This window comes from Sander vitreus, chromosome 24, assembly GCF_031162955.1.
Source record: "Sander vitreus isolate 19-12246 chromosome 24, sanVit1, whole genome shotgun sequence".
Taxonomy (NCBI): Eukaryota; Metazoa; Chordata; class Actinopteri; order Perciformes; family Percidae; genus Sander; species Sander vitreus.
The window spans coordinates 7,415,380-7,430,901 of record NC_135878.1 but is presented as its reverse complement, the minus strand read 5'-3'; the positions used below and the strand labels follow the sequence as shown (position 1 = coordinate 7,430,901).

General features: G+C 43.4%; 1 protein-coding gene across 2 annotated transcripts in view; it reads right to left on the bottom strand.

Moving 5' to 3' along the window:
• Positions 1 to 234: 234 nt before the first annotated feature.
• Positions 235 to 15,522, bottom strand: part of pard3ba (par-3 family cell polarity regulator beta a) — a 143,734-nt gene continuing 128,446 nt past the window's right edge. For both annotated transcript variants that reach the window (XM_078243477.1, XM_078243478.1), the window contains exons 23-24: positions 14,752 to 14,828; positions 235 to 1,630 (exon numbers count right to left, since the gene is read on the bottom strand). In XM_078243477.1, the coding sequence (XP_078099603.1) occupies positions 1,240 to 1,630; positions 14,752 to 14,828 (468 nt within the window). In that variant the 3' untranslated portion in view covers positions 235 to 1,239. The remainder of the gene's footprint in view (positions 1,631 to 14,751; positions 14,829 to 15,522) is intronic.

The following is a 15,522-nucleotide window of genomic DNA, read 5'->3' as shown; positions in this document are numbered from 1 at the left end:
GGCTACTCTTATCAGTCATCTCACAGGGCAAATTTATCTGGAGATTGTGCTCAGAGAAATTAATCTGAATATTTTAATGAATTTTTAAAGTGATGACTCACAGTGTTGTCGTAGTTTGAGTGAATATTTTAAATATGCATAGTCTGGATAATTTGTCACACGAAACAAAAAATAGGAGGAAATGATTTGGTGCAGCTCAGAGGGAAAATTTAAAAAAATATTCAATGGAAAATATTTGTATAAAAAAAACATTTATTTGACAGCATGTTTGAATCAATGCACCGTTGACACGTTTATTGAGTTAGTTAAGCAGTGATATGTTAAAAGATACAATTTTTCATTAAGCTCTTTATTAGCTGTACCGTGTATGACAAGTCGCACAGCTTGCTTTTATAATCTCTAGCTTGTGTTTGGATCAACATTTTTATAAGAAACAAAAAATATCACAAATACATTTTGCAATGCATTTATACTTCAACCAATGTACAGTAAATGTATTAGTCACGTCCACATTCAAATAATTAAAGTGTGACAGCAGGATGTAAAGGAAGTCCAAGAGACAAAACATCAAGGACAAGAGGATACTTTGAACGGGAGTTACTCCCTTTTCCTGTTTGTCGACTTCATCTTCCTGTGTCTCCTGGTCAAGGTGTTCCTTCTTTATTTCCTTCAGTTTGATTAGCTTGTGCAAAATACTGGAAAAGACTTGATTCTATACACCATTTACTAAGTTAACTCTATATATCTATGTCATTAATTTATTTGCCTTCATTTAATTTCAAATCTACAATATAAAATCTGTCAAAATAACATCTTGTTGATATAAACATTGGCACACTTGCAAATATACACCAGTGGCTGCAAACATGTATATATATGTACACAGTCACAGTCACACACACACACACACACACACACACACACACACACACACACACACACACACACTTGTTAAATCTGTCTTGGCCTGTGAAGAGAGGTATGACCAGATGGTTCTGAAAATAAGCCTTTTTTTTAAGCCTTTCAGCTTGTCACTTATTCCTTTCAGCATTCTTGATCAGATAAATTAATATGGCAAAATCACACTTATCCACATTGGCAGCCTAGGCAGCTGATATTAAGTTTCACTAATCTGGAAACACATGTATTTGGAGTTATTTATATTCTTTGTATGATTGACTCCATCTCATCGCACTTTTGGGGGTTAGATGAGAGGGGTCAGTCACTCAAGAGTAGCTTTTACACTGCATCTATCAAGGGGTTCTTCCGCCTTGGGTCGGACTGTCTCCCGTCTCCGTAGCGCTCAGGGCTGGTGTAGCGGCCGGGGCTGTGCTGCCCGTATCCGTCTCCTTGTCCTCCAACGGCTTCGTAGGTGTGCCGCCCTCTGCGGCCTGCGGTGGGCGAAGGTGGAACGTCCTGCCTTAGTGCTGCGCGGTTCTGCTGTCCTGCGTGGGGAGATGAGGGGTAGTAGCGCGGGTTGCTGGGCGCCTGATGGGACTGTGGGCCCGTCTGGGGGAGCTGCACACGGCCGGGCTGGCTGGAAGAAGGAGGGTCATGGTAGTGGCCGGAGTAGGGGGCTGGTTCTCTGGGCACAGGTCTGGAGTGGGTGGGGTAATCATATGGATCCCTCCTGAAAGAGAAATATACTTGTCTGTGAACAATTGTAAAGTAGTGACTGTACCTGATATTAGCCTGGAGCTAGTCTGTAGAACTGTCTGACACCATTAGTACACAAACACAAATATCTATATATAGATATATATATATATATATCTATATATATATATATATATAGATATATATATATCTATATATATATCCTTGAGAGTATAGCTGAAGACAATATTTAATTCTGGTTTAAACTGGTTTGGAGTAGAGGACGTGCCAGAGATTTGGAAGCCTCCTCCTGTTATTCAGTTTACGTGGTGAGGCTGTGGCCTTGGCAGGATCGAGTTGTGGGGGGGACGTGGATGGAGAGATGCCAAGAGATAACATCAAATGCCTTGGTAAGCATATATGAGGTTGTGTGTGTGTTTAGCTGGAGTGTGTAGGAATGTGTGTGTGTGTGTGTGTGTGTGTGTGTGTGTGTGTGCGCGCGTGTGTGTGTCTCCCAGGGGTCTGCAGTAACGAGGCAGCCAGCTGGAAGTCTCCGGTTCCCTCCCACTAGCTCTGGGTGATTAGGGGCTAAACCCCTGGGTAAGGCGACACGCAGGTCTCGGGGAGACGGAAGGAGAGAGAGAGAGAGAGAGAGCGAGAGAGAGAGACAGAGAGAGAGAGAGACCTGGAGAGAAAGTAAGAGAGTGGGAGACAATGGGAGAGAGAGAGAGAGAGAGAGAGAGAGAGAGAGAGAGAGGAGAAAAGAAAAGGGAGGGCTGCTCACCCTTCACAGGCCAATTCAAATGTTTTCCATCTTATGTGCTGTTTCCAGTGCTGAGTGACACATGTCTAGCTGGAGCAAGTAAGCAAATCTAAAAGTCAGGTCTTCGTCGGCCTAGCTGTAAGGGAAACGCTCCTATTTTTAAAAATGGGCATCTAATATGAGCCCTGTCAGCATCATAAATGATAACTTTTGGCATTACAAACTTTAACATAAGCCACAACACTACCTATTTTGGACCATATACTGTATAGTAGAATCAGAATCAGGTTTATTGCAGTTTGCATTTGCAAGGAATTTGCCTTGGTGTGTTAGTTGCATAAAGTATACAAACAACGTATTAGAAAGGAAATAAACAATGAAGCCAAGTACTGCTACAGTCAAGAACATACATACAGAATACATATATTACTATAAAAAGTATGTTAAAAGAAACTAACAAATATATGCAATATAACTTTTTTAGAAAGGAAAAGAAGGCTTGTTGTGCAATATTGTGATGTGCAAAAGTTCAGAGTATATATAACAGTCTAGGATGTGTTAATGTAAGGTGTAGAGGCTGTCAGTGGGGGTCCCGGGCCTTGTTGATGAGGCCCACTGCAGTTGGGAAGAAAGTGTTTTTGTGCCATGAGGTTTTGGTCCTGCCACAGGGGAGTGTTTTTGGGGGGGGGAACGGGGTGGGAGGCATCGCCTACAATCTAGACGTAGTTAAGGGTCCATTCAAATCAAATGCACACACTCTAAGGGTCTGTGTTAGTTAAGGCATTTTGCTACAGGTAACCGGTGAGAAGCTGAAACACAGTTATGAAACAGGATGTCCAGATTGAAAGCTTCTCAGCCACAAGGAAAGTTAGTTACTCTCCACTAAGTCAGCGATCATTTTCTTCCTTATCTTCTGTTTGTGAGGTTATTCACACAGTGCTACAAGCTACATGCTACTCTACTTGTTTATGTGCACAAACTGGTGTTTGACCACAGCAACGCGTTCCTGGATGACGCTGCACTGTGCTGTTGAGACAGGATATACTTACAGAGGCTACTTGGTGTCGCTTCAGTTTCAGGACTTAAAATTATTTTTGAATATATGGATTCTACGTGTAATAAAATATTATTTTTCCCTGGGATAAATCTAACTGGGGAAAATTCAGGTGCATGTAAATGCAAATAAAATTGTTGGTCTGAACAGCAAGTGTTAACGCTTTCGTTAACTGGCTCCAGTTTAAGTTATTAAACTATATCAATCAGCAACAGAGAGCAACAGAACAGATTTGAAAGTTTACTTCCCACCCTTCAACAATGGCTCCCACTGTAGTTATTATACAGAAGCCTTGAGCTTAGCCTCTCCCTTGTTCTCCTCTGCCCAGTCTCTTGAGTCGAGCTCAGCACCTGTTGACTGGCCAATTAGAATGACTCACTCACCACAGATTAGGTCGCACACAGCTTGTGTGTTTATATGTATGTGTGTGTGTGTGTATGTGTGTGTGTGCATAATCGGACTTCCCTTGAGGATATTCATGGACTGTGGTGATGTGAATTTCTATATATATATATGTATGTGTGTGTGTGTGTGTGTGTGTTGCCGATATCTGTAGAGTGGGCTGGGAGGCCTGACCACCCAAACAGAGCAGTGGGACCGGATACACAGGTGGTCCCAAGAATGAACAGCACTGCCTTGTCAGTCAGCAGAGCAGGAAAAACGGAGCCACACACACACACACACACACGCATACACAGACACACACACACACACACACACACACACACACACACACAGACAGACAGACACGCGTTTTGAAGGCTTGAGATAAGGTGAGAAAGCCCCCTTACCCCGCCCCCCAAAAAAAAGCGAGGAGAGAGAGTGAGAGCGAGTGAGAGAGAGAGGGAGAGAGACAGAGAGAGAAAGTGAGAGAGAGAGATCTCATCTGAAATTACGATGTGAGGAGACAGAAGCAGATGTGGAGGGAGTCTGGGTAAAACATTCCTTCATGTAAAGCTCGGCGAGGAGCGGAAAGCGCTAGAGAGAGAGAGAAAGCGAGACTAAGGTCAACCTCCTCATTAATCCAGATTAAATGGTGAAGGCCACCAGGGGAGGTATAAGAAAGAAAGGATGGAGTGATATAGGGGTAGAGAGGGGGGAACACCTGGGTCTTTAACCCGACTCAGGGCCACCCAAACAGACAGGAACCTCCGCTGGCTTCCCCATTCTTCTCTCATCACTCTCCTTCTTTTCCCCCTTCTGAGATCTTCAATTTCCCCATCTTTTCCACTTGAATATTCATCTTCCTCTCCTTCTCCGCCACCGCTGTGACCTCTCCCCTTAATATCTCTTCATCACCTCCCTGTGCACCCTGTTATTTAAATGCCTCCGCCATCTTTGCACCTCATCTTTTCCTTCTTTCTCATCTACAGTGCTATTTTGAGCTTCTCCGAGGTAATAATAAGGGCAAAGCTGTAATATGGAGCAACAATAAATTCATGTGTGGAGTAATCCTTTGACAACATAGTATCCTGTGGGCAAATGTGAGACTTATGGATATTAAATGCAGGGGGGGAAATACCATAACTTTGCTATACAATCACTGACAAACTCTCAATTAATTAACAACAAAACAAAAAAAAAGTACTAGTTTAGGTGAATAAGCACCATTAAATATGTTCTTTGTCCAATTTTCTGAATGACTAAGGGATACATGATGAATGATGAAGGATACATTCCTGTAGTGCATTGGTATACAGGTCTGGATGACCTTTGACCCTGGCATGACATGGCTTAGTAGCCCAGCAGTAGTAGCTCTGAATGGGTCGCCTTTTGTCTGCTCATATGGGAGTACTTATATTTCTTCAGGGAGGTGAGTGTCTTTCTTTGCAGGAGGAGCAGAAGGGAGGTGAGTATCTTAAGTTTGTGTTTTTGTGTTGGACATTGATTTCATCAAAATGATATGTGATATCATTGTAAACACATTGTATAAAAGCAAAGATAGGGAAAGTCCTGGCATCTTGTAATAAATAACATTTGTGTACCTGTGTGTGTGTGTGTGTGTGTGTGTGTGTGTGTGTGTGTGTGTGTGTGTGTGTGTGGCCAAGCAGCTGAGGGATTAGGGGGTCCATGGGCCTCAGTGACCCACAGAGAGTTCCTTATCCCTGGGTCAAACAGCTGGCTTCAGCCTGGTAAGGAGATGCATGTGTTTAGTCTGTGTGTGTGGTTCTGTGGGCCTTTGCTAACCTGGAATGTCCTCAGACCATGTTTAATGTCCACAGTATTTCAATTTTACATAAATTTGGATTTAATGCAGCGGATCCAAATAAAACATTTCAACGTGCCTCAGTGAGTAAGAGAGCGAGCCAGAGGGAGAGTGCACGGTTGCGTTTGTATATTCTGAGTGTCAGAATGAGATCTCTTGCATAACAACTGTAATTTTGTGTGCTATGAGTATGCAAAAGAGGAGTGTGAAGGCAGAAAGGAAAAAGAAATACAAACATAGAAGGAACATGCCAAAAAAGTAACTAAATAAAGGTAACCATTAACCTACATGTAAAAGATGTTGTGTATTGGTTTACTCTTCTGCCACTAAAAACACAACAGGTGAGTTACAGTTTCCTGAGGACGGGATGGAAATTTCCTCCAGAGCTTTTGATTTACAATAAACATGCCAAACATGGCAGATTCCTGCCGAAATAAAACATGGGTTGGCAACTGCAATGACAATTAAAAGAGCTCCGCTAATTTAGCTTAAAAAGAGCTTATGACAACAAGAGACATGCAAACAGTAGGCATGTTTTCATTCAGCTGTCAAGCGAGTTTCACGCACACTTGTGAAATGTCAAAATTAAAAAAATGGAGATTTGATGTTTCCGTGAGCGATGTTGAAAGAAAGAAATAGTTTTGAATGAATGTCAGAAAAGGAAAATTGAAAGACTTTCAAGAACACATTAGTACTTGATAGGTTGTTATTTGTCTCTGTGTTATTATATAATGTACTAGTGATATTGTAATACAGCTATCATAAACAAAGCTGCTATTCACCCGCACACAGACACAGACATGGCAGTGACAGTAGGTACGACATTACTGGGTAATTTTCGGAGAACAGCAATGAAACATCATTCTTCACCAGCAAAAGCATTTCCATCCTTATTCATCGCGTAACTTCTTTACATACGTACATTTTTATTTGATTTGAGCAAATGTATGTTATTGAATCTCCACTTGCCCTTTAAATGGGATGCATTCATGATTTGCAACAGGCCAGAAAATGGAGACGGTGTAAAGACAGGGAGAGGCACACAGAACAAAAAGGGACTTCCTGTGTGGGTAAAAAGACGAGCCATGTTCAGTAGGAGACAGACGAGCGAGACAGATGTAGCCACTCGTCTGTCCCTCTGAGGTCTATATAGAGCATCAGTGCAGGGTGTGATGTGAACCACAGGGACCAACTAGAGTGGAAAGCTGTAATGACACGCCGTGTAATACATCTGACTCACACTTCGGGAACATCAGCACCATATACCACACTCCCAACCACCCTCTGAGAGTGTGTGTGGTGTGAGCAAACGACAGACGGAATATTACCTCCATATTTATACTGTATGCCTGTGCATGTGTGTTGGGAGTGCATATGATTACAACGGTGAAAGGAAAATGTCCATCTGGGACTGTGAGTGTGTGTGTTGCCATTGAGGCATAGCTTCCGCTTTATGACAGTGAAGAATTTCTGTGTATGGTGGTAGTATGAGGAATAGGGGGTGGGGTTACCTTGCACCTGCCCCTAGGAAACGGAAGGAGGAAATTAGTAACCACCCCCCCACTCCTTATTAGAACCCTAAACTCACCATCCTGGTCCCCCAATTACCCCCGGCCCTAAACAGCTGGAAAACAACCATGTGTCTCCGTCAGACTTGCACACAAACACTCACAAATACATTTGTTCACAGATTTCCCATTTAGAGCTTTAAAACTATGTTATGCAATGAAGGTCAATTCATTATTTTGCTTGAATTTGCCAATATTTTAGTTTAGAAATGCAGGATTCCACAGCTAATGTACCAGGGAAGCTTTACATAATTTATATTAGGACAAAAGTGTCCAAATGTATTGCAATTTTGAACAGTATATGTTGGATTATGAGGTACTTCAAGTCATGTTCTATTCACTTATATTTTAGTCACTGTATGGAGGTGTGGGGTAACACATTTACAACTAATGTAAATCAATTATATATATATATATATATATAGGAAGAGCAGCTATAAATAAGGCGGATTCAAGGAAACATACTGTTTCTAAAGTCATGGTACAGTTGTATTTAGTTAAATTAAAAACGTTTCTAGTGATGTGTTGATGTCTGGAAATCTGCAGTGGTGGAAATTGCAATTCCATAGTATACATTATTCTCTACCTACAACTACTTACCTGCTCTGCCTTCTGTTTAAAGTTGAAGGATGTATGTACGTATGTTTGTCTCCCTTTGTTCACACAAACATGCATAACAAATGAGTGCAACTGCTTAAACACTGAACTGCACTCACCTAAATTGCATTTGCACATTTCATTCATTAATGTGGGAACATACAGTACAGATGCATATGTAAGCACATCTGCCAGCTATGTGCTCACCTGTTAGTCAACTGACGAGGACCAGACACGGGTTGCATGCAAAATGCATTCATCGCTCTGCAGAACAACAGCTGCCGCACTTCACTGCCAAACACTCCCACACAGACATTCATATGCATGTCCGCACATACTTTCCTGGGTAAAATGTTTAATGTGTCATAATTTGTGGAGAGATACCAGTTGCAGAAAAAAAAAGTAGCTGGAAATGCCTTCATTTATTCAATATAGCAAAACCACTGTGCTTCGATGATAAGTTGTGGCCAGAGCCAAAACGTGGTCATCAATTATTGTGTGTGTTTATGTATAAGATGTAATACAGTATGTTCAGTAAGTTGACATAGTCATTAGTGTATGATGCATTCTCCAGATTCATCCTTGTCCTAACCCCGCACAAACACAAACACATACACACACACACACACACACACACACACACACACACACACGCGCGCACACACACACGCACAAAGTCATAGCGCTAATGGCGCTGTGCTAGCTGAGTGCTACAGACACAGAGCAGGCCCGGCTGGCTCCGCAACAGAGGAAACCATTAGCCACTCTGGCCCTGGCCGCCGAGGCAGCTCTGCTAATCAAACCAGGCTATGTCAACAACAGCAGTGGAAATTGGCTCTCACCTAGACACACGTGCCTAATCTAAATGGGGCTGTGTTTACACTCTTTGCTACTATATACTGAGCAATGACGAGGAATGTGTAATGTAGCAGTGGCAGGTAGCAGTGGGGCCGGCTGCAAAGTGGGAGCTTTCGCTTAGAAATGAGAAGGTGAGGAGAGACGGGAGGCACCAGGGCAAAACAGCCTGTATGTAAACTAAGAATAGGTACTCTCCCATAAAGCTCATAGGAACATTTAATGACTCATTCATCGTTTTAGTGATGTCATGCTTCAGACTTGTATCAATTATTCTACAATATTCTATTTAATTTGATTCTAATGAGTTGTACTACATTTAAGGCATTTAACTGCTGCTCTTATCCAGAGTGAATCAAAATGACCAGATGAGAACAAACTAATTTAAATTCTAGGGCCACCAAATGTACGTGCAACCATTACTGAGGAGGTCAAAGGCCAGATTTACCTCTTGGACAGTACTCCAAGAGGGAGAGTAATCATGTAATAGAGACGTTCTGGGAAAAAGCAGAAACAGTCAATGACAGAAACAGATGGCTAATACAGAAACTTTTAGGCTCACCACAAATCATATTACATTTTTCAGATCAGTTCATGCTAAGTTTACTGTATGCCTTTTTATTCTATTCTATATTCTTTGCAAAGTAGAGAACATTTGAATTCATGCTGACTCCTGCGTCTCTTCCACAGAGCTGCCTGCCCATCTGTATTTGCGGACTGAATGTCATGCAGACTTGTACATGACAGTTTTTGTATTTCTCACCGAGCTCATGGAGAGCGCAGAGGCCTCAAAGTGTATATCTTTTGTTTTATTTATAAAGCCATGATTTTATTTTTTTCCATACACAGACCTGGGAGACTGTGGGAGAGAGGGATGGAAGTGAAGGGGGAAGACGGAGAGCGAGACGAGATACAAAGAGACGTAAGAGAGATATAAACAGAAGCCAGACAAAAACGCAGACAAAAAGGATTGATGGAATCAGAGGACAGGAAGAGAGAGTAATTGTAAACAGGTAGAGCCACTGGTGCCTTTAGCTGTGCGTGTGGCAGAGCTGGCTAAAGCCCTTTCATTTCCTACTGCTGATTCCATTACATTTTTCTGCGTCTGTGCACAAATACTGTTAGCTGGACAAACACTGCTGTCTCTGCACACCAATGGGGCCCGTTCCTTCATAAAGGGCCCGCAAATAACAAAAGGGTCAGGACAGCTCTCGGGAAATCAAACAAAATAATCCGCACATTGCTTCAGATGCTCTTGGGTTGCTTATTTAACAATAAAAGAGGGGGTCACATCACCTTTTAAACCAATCACGTAGGGTCCTGGAAAGACATCAGCAGCTGTTATGAGGCAAACGCAGAAAAACTATTGTGAAGAAGGACTCTCCAGGACCCAAGAAATTAAATCAGTTATGGAGACAATAACTCTAACTGAGTTGGGAGTTTAAAGTGAGCCATTCGACAGCTGGACAGCAACGGGTGGGGAAACACTTGATCACTTATGAAACTGTGAAAAGCAGGATTGGGTTTTAATAAAGATTGGGCGGGTGCGGTGAAAATATGATTTCTTCGCTGACCTTGAAAAAGCCATCCGGATTCATCGAGAGCTCCAAACTACACGCCCTAACAATATTACTGCACTAAAATAATAACAGACCTTTGCAATAAATACAACCATCCAACTGTGCGAGGAGCTTATTTCCAGTTGACAAAATCAGACAATGAAGCTAAAATGAATGGGTAAATTCTAGATGGGGTTTCTCATTTTTATTATTCCTCTCATCTTTCCTTATTTATTCATACTATTCTAATCAACAGACTGCTTTCACTCAGAGGAGGGCTGAGTCATTTATTCTTTTCTATTCTGTGTTGCCAGGTGTGTCCAGCCTGGACATGGCTCATTAGGGCCTGAGCAGACACAGCCCGGGGTGAAACGGTTCATGTGCTGAGACATGGTGGAGAAGTCCAAGTGGCTGCAAGACTGGGAAGTGCGTGAAAGTGTGTGCACTTTTGGAGGAAGGTCAGGTGTGAGTCCTTAAGGGACACTTTCCCACATACCAAAGGATACTCAACATGCTGAGGACAATCAAGAGGTTGCCCTCTGTTTTTTTTTTTTAAAAGGAGGAGCAGAGAGTGCTTGGTGAGAGCACCTAGCGTTCAGTCACTCCATAAACGACGAACCTGAGAGGCCCCTTGGAATGAATGACTGCAAACACACACGCAAAAAGAGGTACTTGCTAAAGGTCTTTAGGAGTCCAAAATGGGTGGGCTGACTGACTGACCAGAGCCATCCAAAAGAAACCAGATCTGAAAGGGACCCCGAGGACAGTCAGACCCAGACTGAACCACACAGACCCAAACAGAAAGGGCTGTGAATTAACAAGCAGCTATGTTTTTCCTGTGCTTCCACCTGAATATTAGACATATACTGTATAAGACTGAATATAATTTGGACCTGGCTGGACTTGGATCCCATGTTGGGTCTTGGTTAATAGGAACCAAATGGACCTGTGAAGACCTTTGCCACTCGCAAACGCACACACATTGCGTCCTTCTCAATGGGTCATCTCCACAGTCCAGATGTGACAGGAGCTTCACGAGGCCAGTACGGTGTGCTCTCTGACTCACTGGCCATCGGCTTCACATTAATCAGCCAATTATCAGCCCCGGCCGGCAACGTTTGCCGCGCCAACCCGGCCCCCTAATCCAATCACCTTGGGGGAGTGGATCAGGGGGTGCTCTGATTGGATAACCCGGGGCTGGGTCGCTGCGCCCCTGACCTGCTGCTTTGAATTGGTAATGATGTTAATGTTCTCCATATGGCCGTGTGTGTGTTTGTGTGTGTCCCCAAGCATAGAGCATATCCGCAGGCTGAGCTGCATCCCGGCGTTAATGGCCAACAGAGAGAGGGAGGTAAGAGCCAAAGTAGCACTATCACCCTCCCTGGGGCAAACCTCTCGACGCTGCCACTTCCTTCTTTCCAAATCCTCACTCCAAGACTTCAGCTTCTCTTGTTGGCTGCCGTGCCGTAGCTCTCGGCACTCTGTCCCAGGCTGAGGTTTACTTTCTTTCCCTGCTACTTTGGCATCCACCCCTTCAGGTCCAAAGAAACTCTTGATTTGATTGGTGGGAATAGCCAGACAGATCTTGGCATAATAAAGTTTTGGGCTGCAAGATTGTGGTGAAAATAGTTTTCTGATACAATCAAGAAAGTAAGAAGGTAAAAGGGCATTTTGTTTGACTGTGAGAAAAGTGGTACTATGCAGTTTTTTTTAGCTTAATTTACCTTAACTGAACAGCTTCGGGGTCACTGGAATGGTTATATGACTTTTTTCGGGTTGAATGGTGGTCGTCTCGCTCCCCCCTAGCGCCCGTGAGAGGAAAAACCACCCTCGCGTCAGGGAGTATCACGTGATATCAGGTCTCGCGATGTAACAAATTGCTTCACGGCACTGCACACATACACCCATTCAGAACCCGGCTAACAAGGTGGCGATGGAGTTTTTCACACTATCATCATGGCTGAGCCGGCAAAAAAGAAGCAGAAAGCTAGGAAAGCATTGTCGGAGGAACAGAGGAAGAGGAAACGGCAGGCTGACCGAGCGAGAAGTCAGACACAAGTAAACATAGGAGCTGACAAATATCTATTCCGAAACTGTAGGGGGAGCTCTATAGAGAAAACAGAGAAGAAATGGCCAAAACTACATAGCGCCTCTTTAAAGCTACCAAAAGTCAAAATCACTTGGGCATATGGAAGAAAGAAAAGTTGAAACTCCAACAACACTCCACCAAGATTTTGAAAAACACTAATTAAAAAGACCACAGCATACTGTGCTTACATTAGTAGAGCTAAAATGTGCATGGACATATTGAAACGTAGAAACACAACACTGAAAGTGAAATATTTAAATGTCTGCCTGAACGCCTCAATTTCATCCCCATCCTTTTGACTAATATCTTTCCTTTCTCTCCATATGCTCCATCTGTGAGGTGCATCACTACATCTCCTGTACTATCCACGCATGCGCACGCACGCACGCGCGCACGCACGCACGCACGCACGCACGCACGCACGCACGCACGCACGCACGCACACCTCCTTCACTCCCACCACTCCAGCTGCAGCCCCAGCCGGCTCCACACAAAGGCAGGCCAAATGTATGCTAATGAGAGCCAGGCCAATGGTGGAGCCGCACTCATTTTGAGAGGAAATGGCTTTCAATAATGGCTGCCCCCGGGGGGATTTTGCACAAAGTTCAGCTCCACTTTGAAAAATGCATTCAATTCACTGCTGTGTCTGCTCTCTCTTTTTTCCTGTTTTTCCCCCTCGATGAAAACATTTAAAAAAATTACCGGAATATATTTGCGTCCCTTCCTCCTCTCACCTCTGTGTTTATGCTAGGGGAAGTCTGAGGGGTTTTGGGGGACTGAGGAGTCGTGATTTATTTTTACAGAAACATAAGACACAAGACCACAAACATGTGACTTTGAATAGTGTTCAAACTCTATCTGGCACTTTCCCTGTGCCTTTTGTTGCTCGTGCTTTTGCTTTTCTGCTGAGGCAAATGTCCCCAGAAGCATGTTAACTGTAACATATGCATTTCAAACAGATGATATCATATGGGTCTTGGGCCTAAAAATACTTCAAAGAGGAGATGAACAACAGTTAAACAACAATGACAACATTTCTTGAGGTAACAACCATTGTTCGACTTCTTATCTTTATGCCTAAGCCAGAGAATAGGATGGCTGCTACTACTTTATTGCTTAAATATAGTCCAATATTTCAAAATACCCTAGAACCAAAAACACCCTGCTATCATTATGTGTAATATGCAGAACTGGAAATGTGCTAGTGCTAATTAAAGCCTCAGTTTAATAATATGCAGTGAAAGCATTAGAACAACACTGGAAATGGAAGAAAATACAACAAAATGCCAGTCATGATTTCCCAGAGTCCAAGTTGATGTCTTCAGATTTCTTGTTTTGACTCACCAACAACGTAAAATCCAAATCAATTTAATTTATAATGATATTGAGCAGCAAGCCCTCAAATTTGAGAAGCTGGAACAGATAATGGTTGGTCTTTTTTTTTATAGCAATAAATGCAAGCACAACTTTCATTTCTGCCAATCTGAATGGCTGGAAAGGTTTTCAATTTTCCGGACTTGCTTTTATATTATTAGGAGGAAAGTTTCGATAAGTGGATGGCATGACTTCTTTTCTCTGTGTTTCTGTACGCAAGTATAGTTTGAGCTGTCAAAGATCATGCAAGTCTCCTTTTGTGTGTCTGTCTCCATTTGTCTCCACAGTTACAGTTGGCCAATCTCTCTGTCCCTCTGCTGCTTGGTTATGTCCCTCCTCCTCTCTCTCAGATTCTCAGGGTGTCTCGTCCTCCCGTGAGCCAGGGCTGATGTCTGCGCTCCCTGGTGCCTGTCATATCATGAGGAGCAATAACCCGTGAAATGACTGTTCTCTTTTTCTCACTCTCCTCCTCTCAATCCCGGTGTCCCCTCTATTCCTCATTCTCCTCCCCTCGCTTTCCTCGCACCACGCTACTCCACGCTCCACTTAGCTGTTGAGGCCGCGAACATCACAAAGATGGCGTTTGCTCAGCGTGTGCATATATACACTCGCGCGCACGAGTCAGGTGTGGTTGGCCTGAGGTATGTATGCTGCAGCACAGCTGGGAAATGTGGAGAGGTATGTGTGCACACATGCCTAATTTGAAATGAGAACATTTAAACAAATATAAAGGAACATGTGCAGTTCCATTGAACCCACACTAGAGGTTTTACATCCTTCATAATCGCTAACCATCCTCTCTGCGTGCATGTGTGTGTGATCCTCCTGCCTGTGCCCTGGTCTCTGGAGAGCTGAACACTCCCAATTCCTGGGATGAGTAGACACTCCCAAGGCAAACACTCCAGATTTAATTATAAGCTCTAAGGAGGATTAGTCTGTGCCGTGTGTGTGTGTGTGTGTGTGTGTGAGTGTGTGTGTTTGTGTGATGGAGACACAAAGGGAGGGAGTGGCAAGAAGTTATCCCTTCATTTACTGCATTGAGGAATACAACACACACACACACACACACACACACACACACTGGTCTCACCTTGGGTGTGTGGGGTACTGCTGGCCCACCTCTTCGTAGCAGGGCACGGGTCGAGACTCAGCTCCTCTGGGTGTCATCTGTGAGGAGAGACAGGACAATGAATGTTAAGTATGTAGACTAAAAAAGGTCCAAGGTTCAGTCACTTAACAGTCCAAATATCCTTGAGCAAGGTGTTGAACTCACACCACCCTCACTGGAAATTCAGTCAGGTAGAGATCTGATGAAAACAACAATGTGTTAGCCTGTTTGCCGATTTGCTGTTTGTATAGGCCTACTGAGGAAGAACACATATATTCTTTTGGCTATATGTTCAACCTCAGTAATATTTCAAATCAGCGGATGTACATTAAGTGTTTAAAGCCTGCAAGTGTTTGTGTGCAGCCTTGTGGTTTCAGTGGGAACAAAAAAAACAAAGAACGGGAGAACTCATGGAATGCCCCAGATGTGGTAACATAAACACACGTAACCACATGTGAGGGCCGTGCCCCTCCGATGAACATGTGTGTGTACGGTTCATGCAAACACACCAGTCATATGAAGAAAATTACAGTTTTGGGCAGAGGGTTGTTCACGCTCTCATCTAAGCCACGTTGATGCTCAGGCGGATAAATATGGAAACGCTGTTTACATGAAAACGACTCGGTCCACACTGGAACACCGCAGTAGCAGAGCTAAATCTCTTCTCCTTCGTTCTCTTTCTGTTGGCAAACAGTGGATTAAAGGCATCATGTGGTCGGGGGAGTAGGACAGTCGCAGCTTTACCCAACTCCG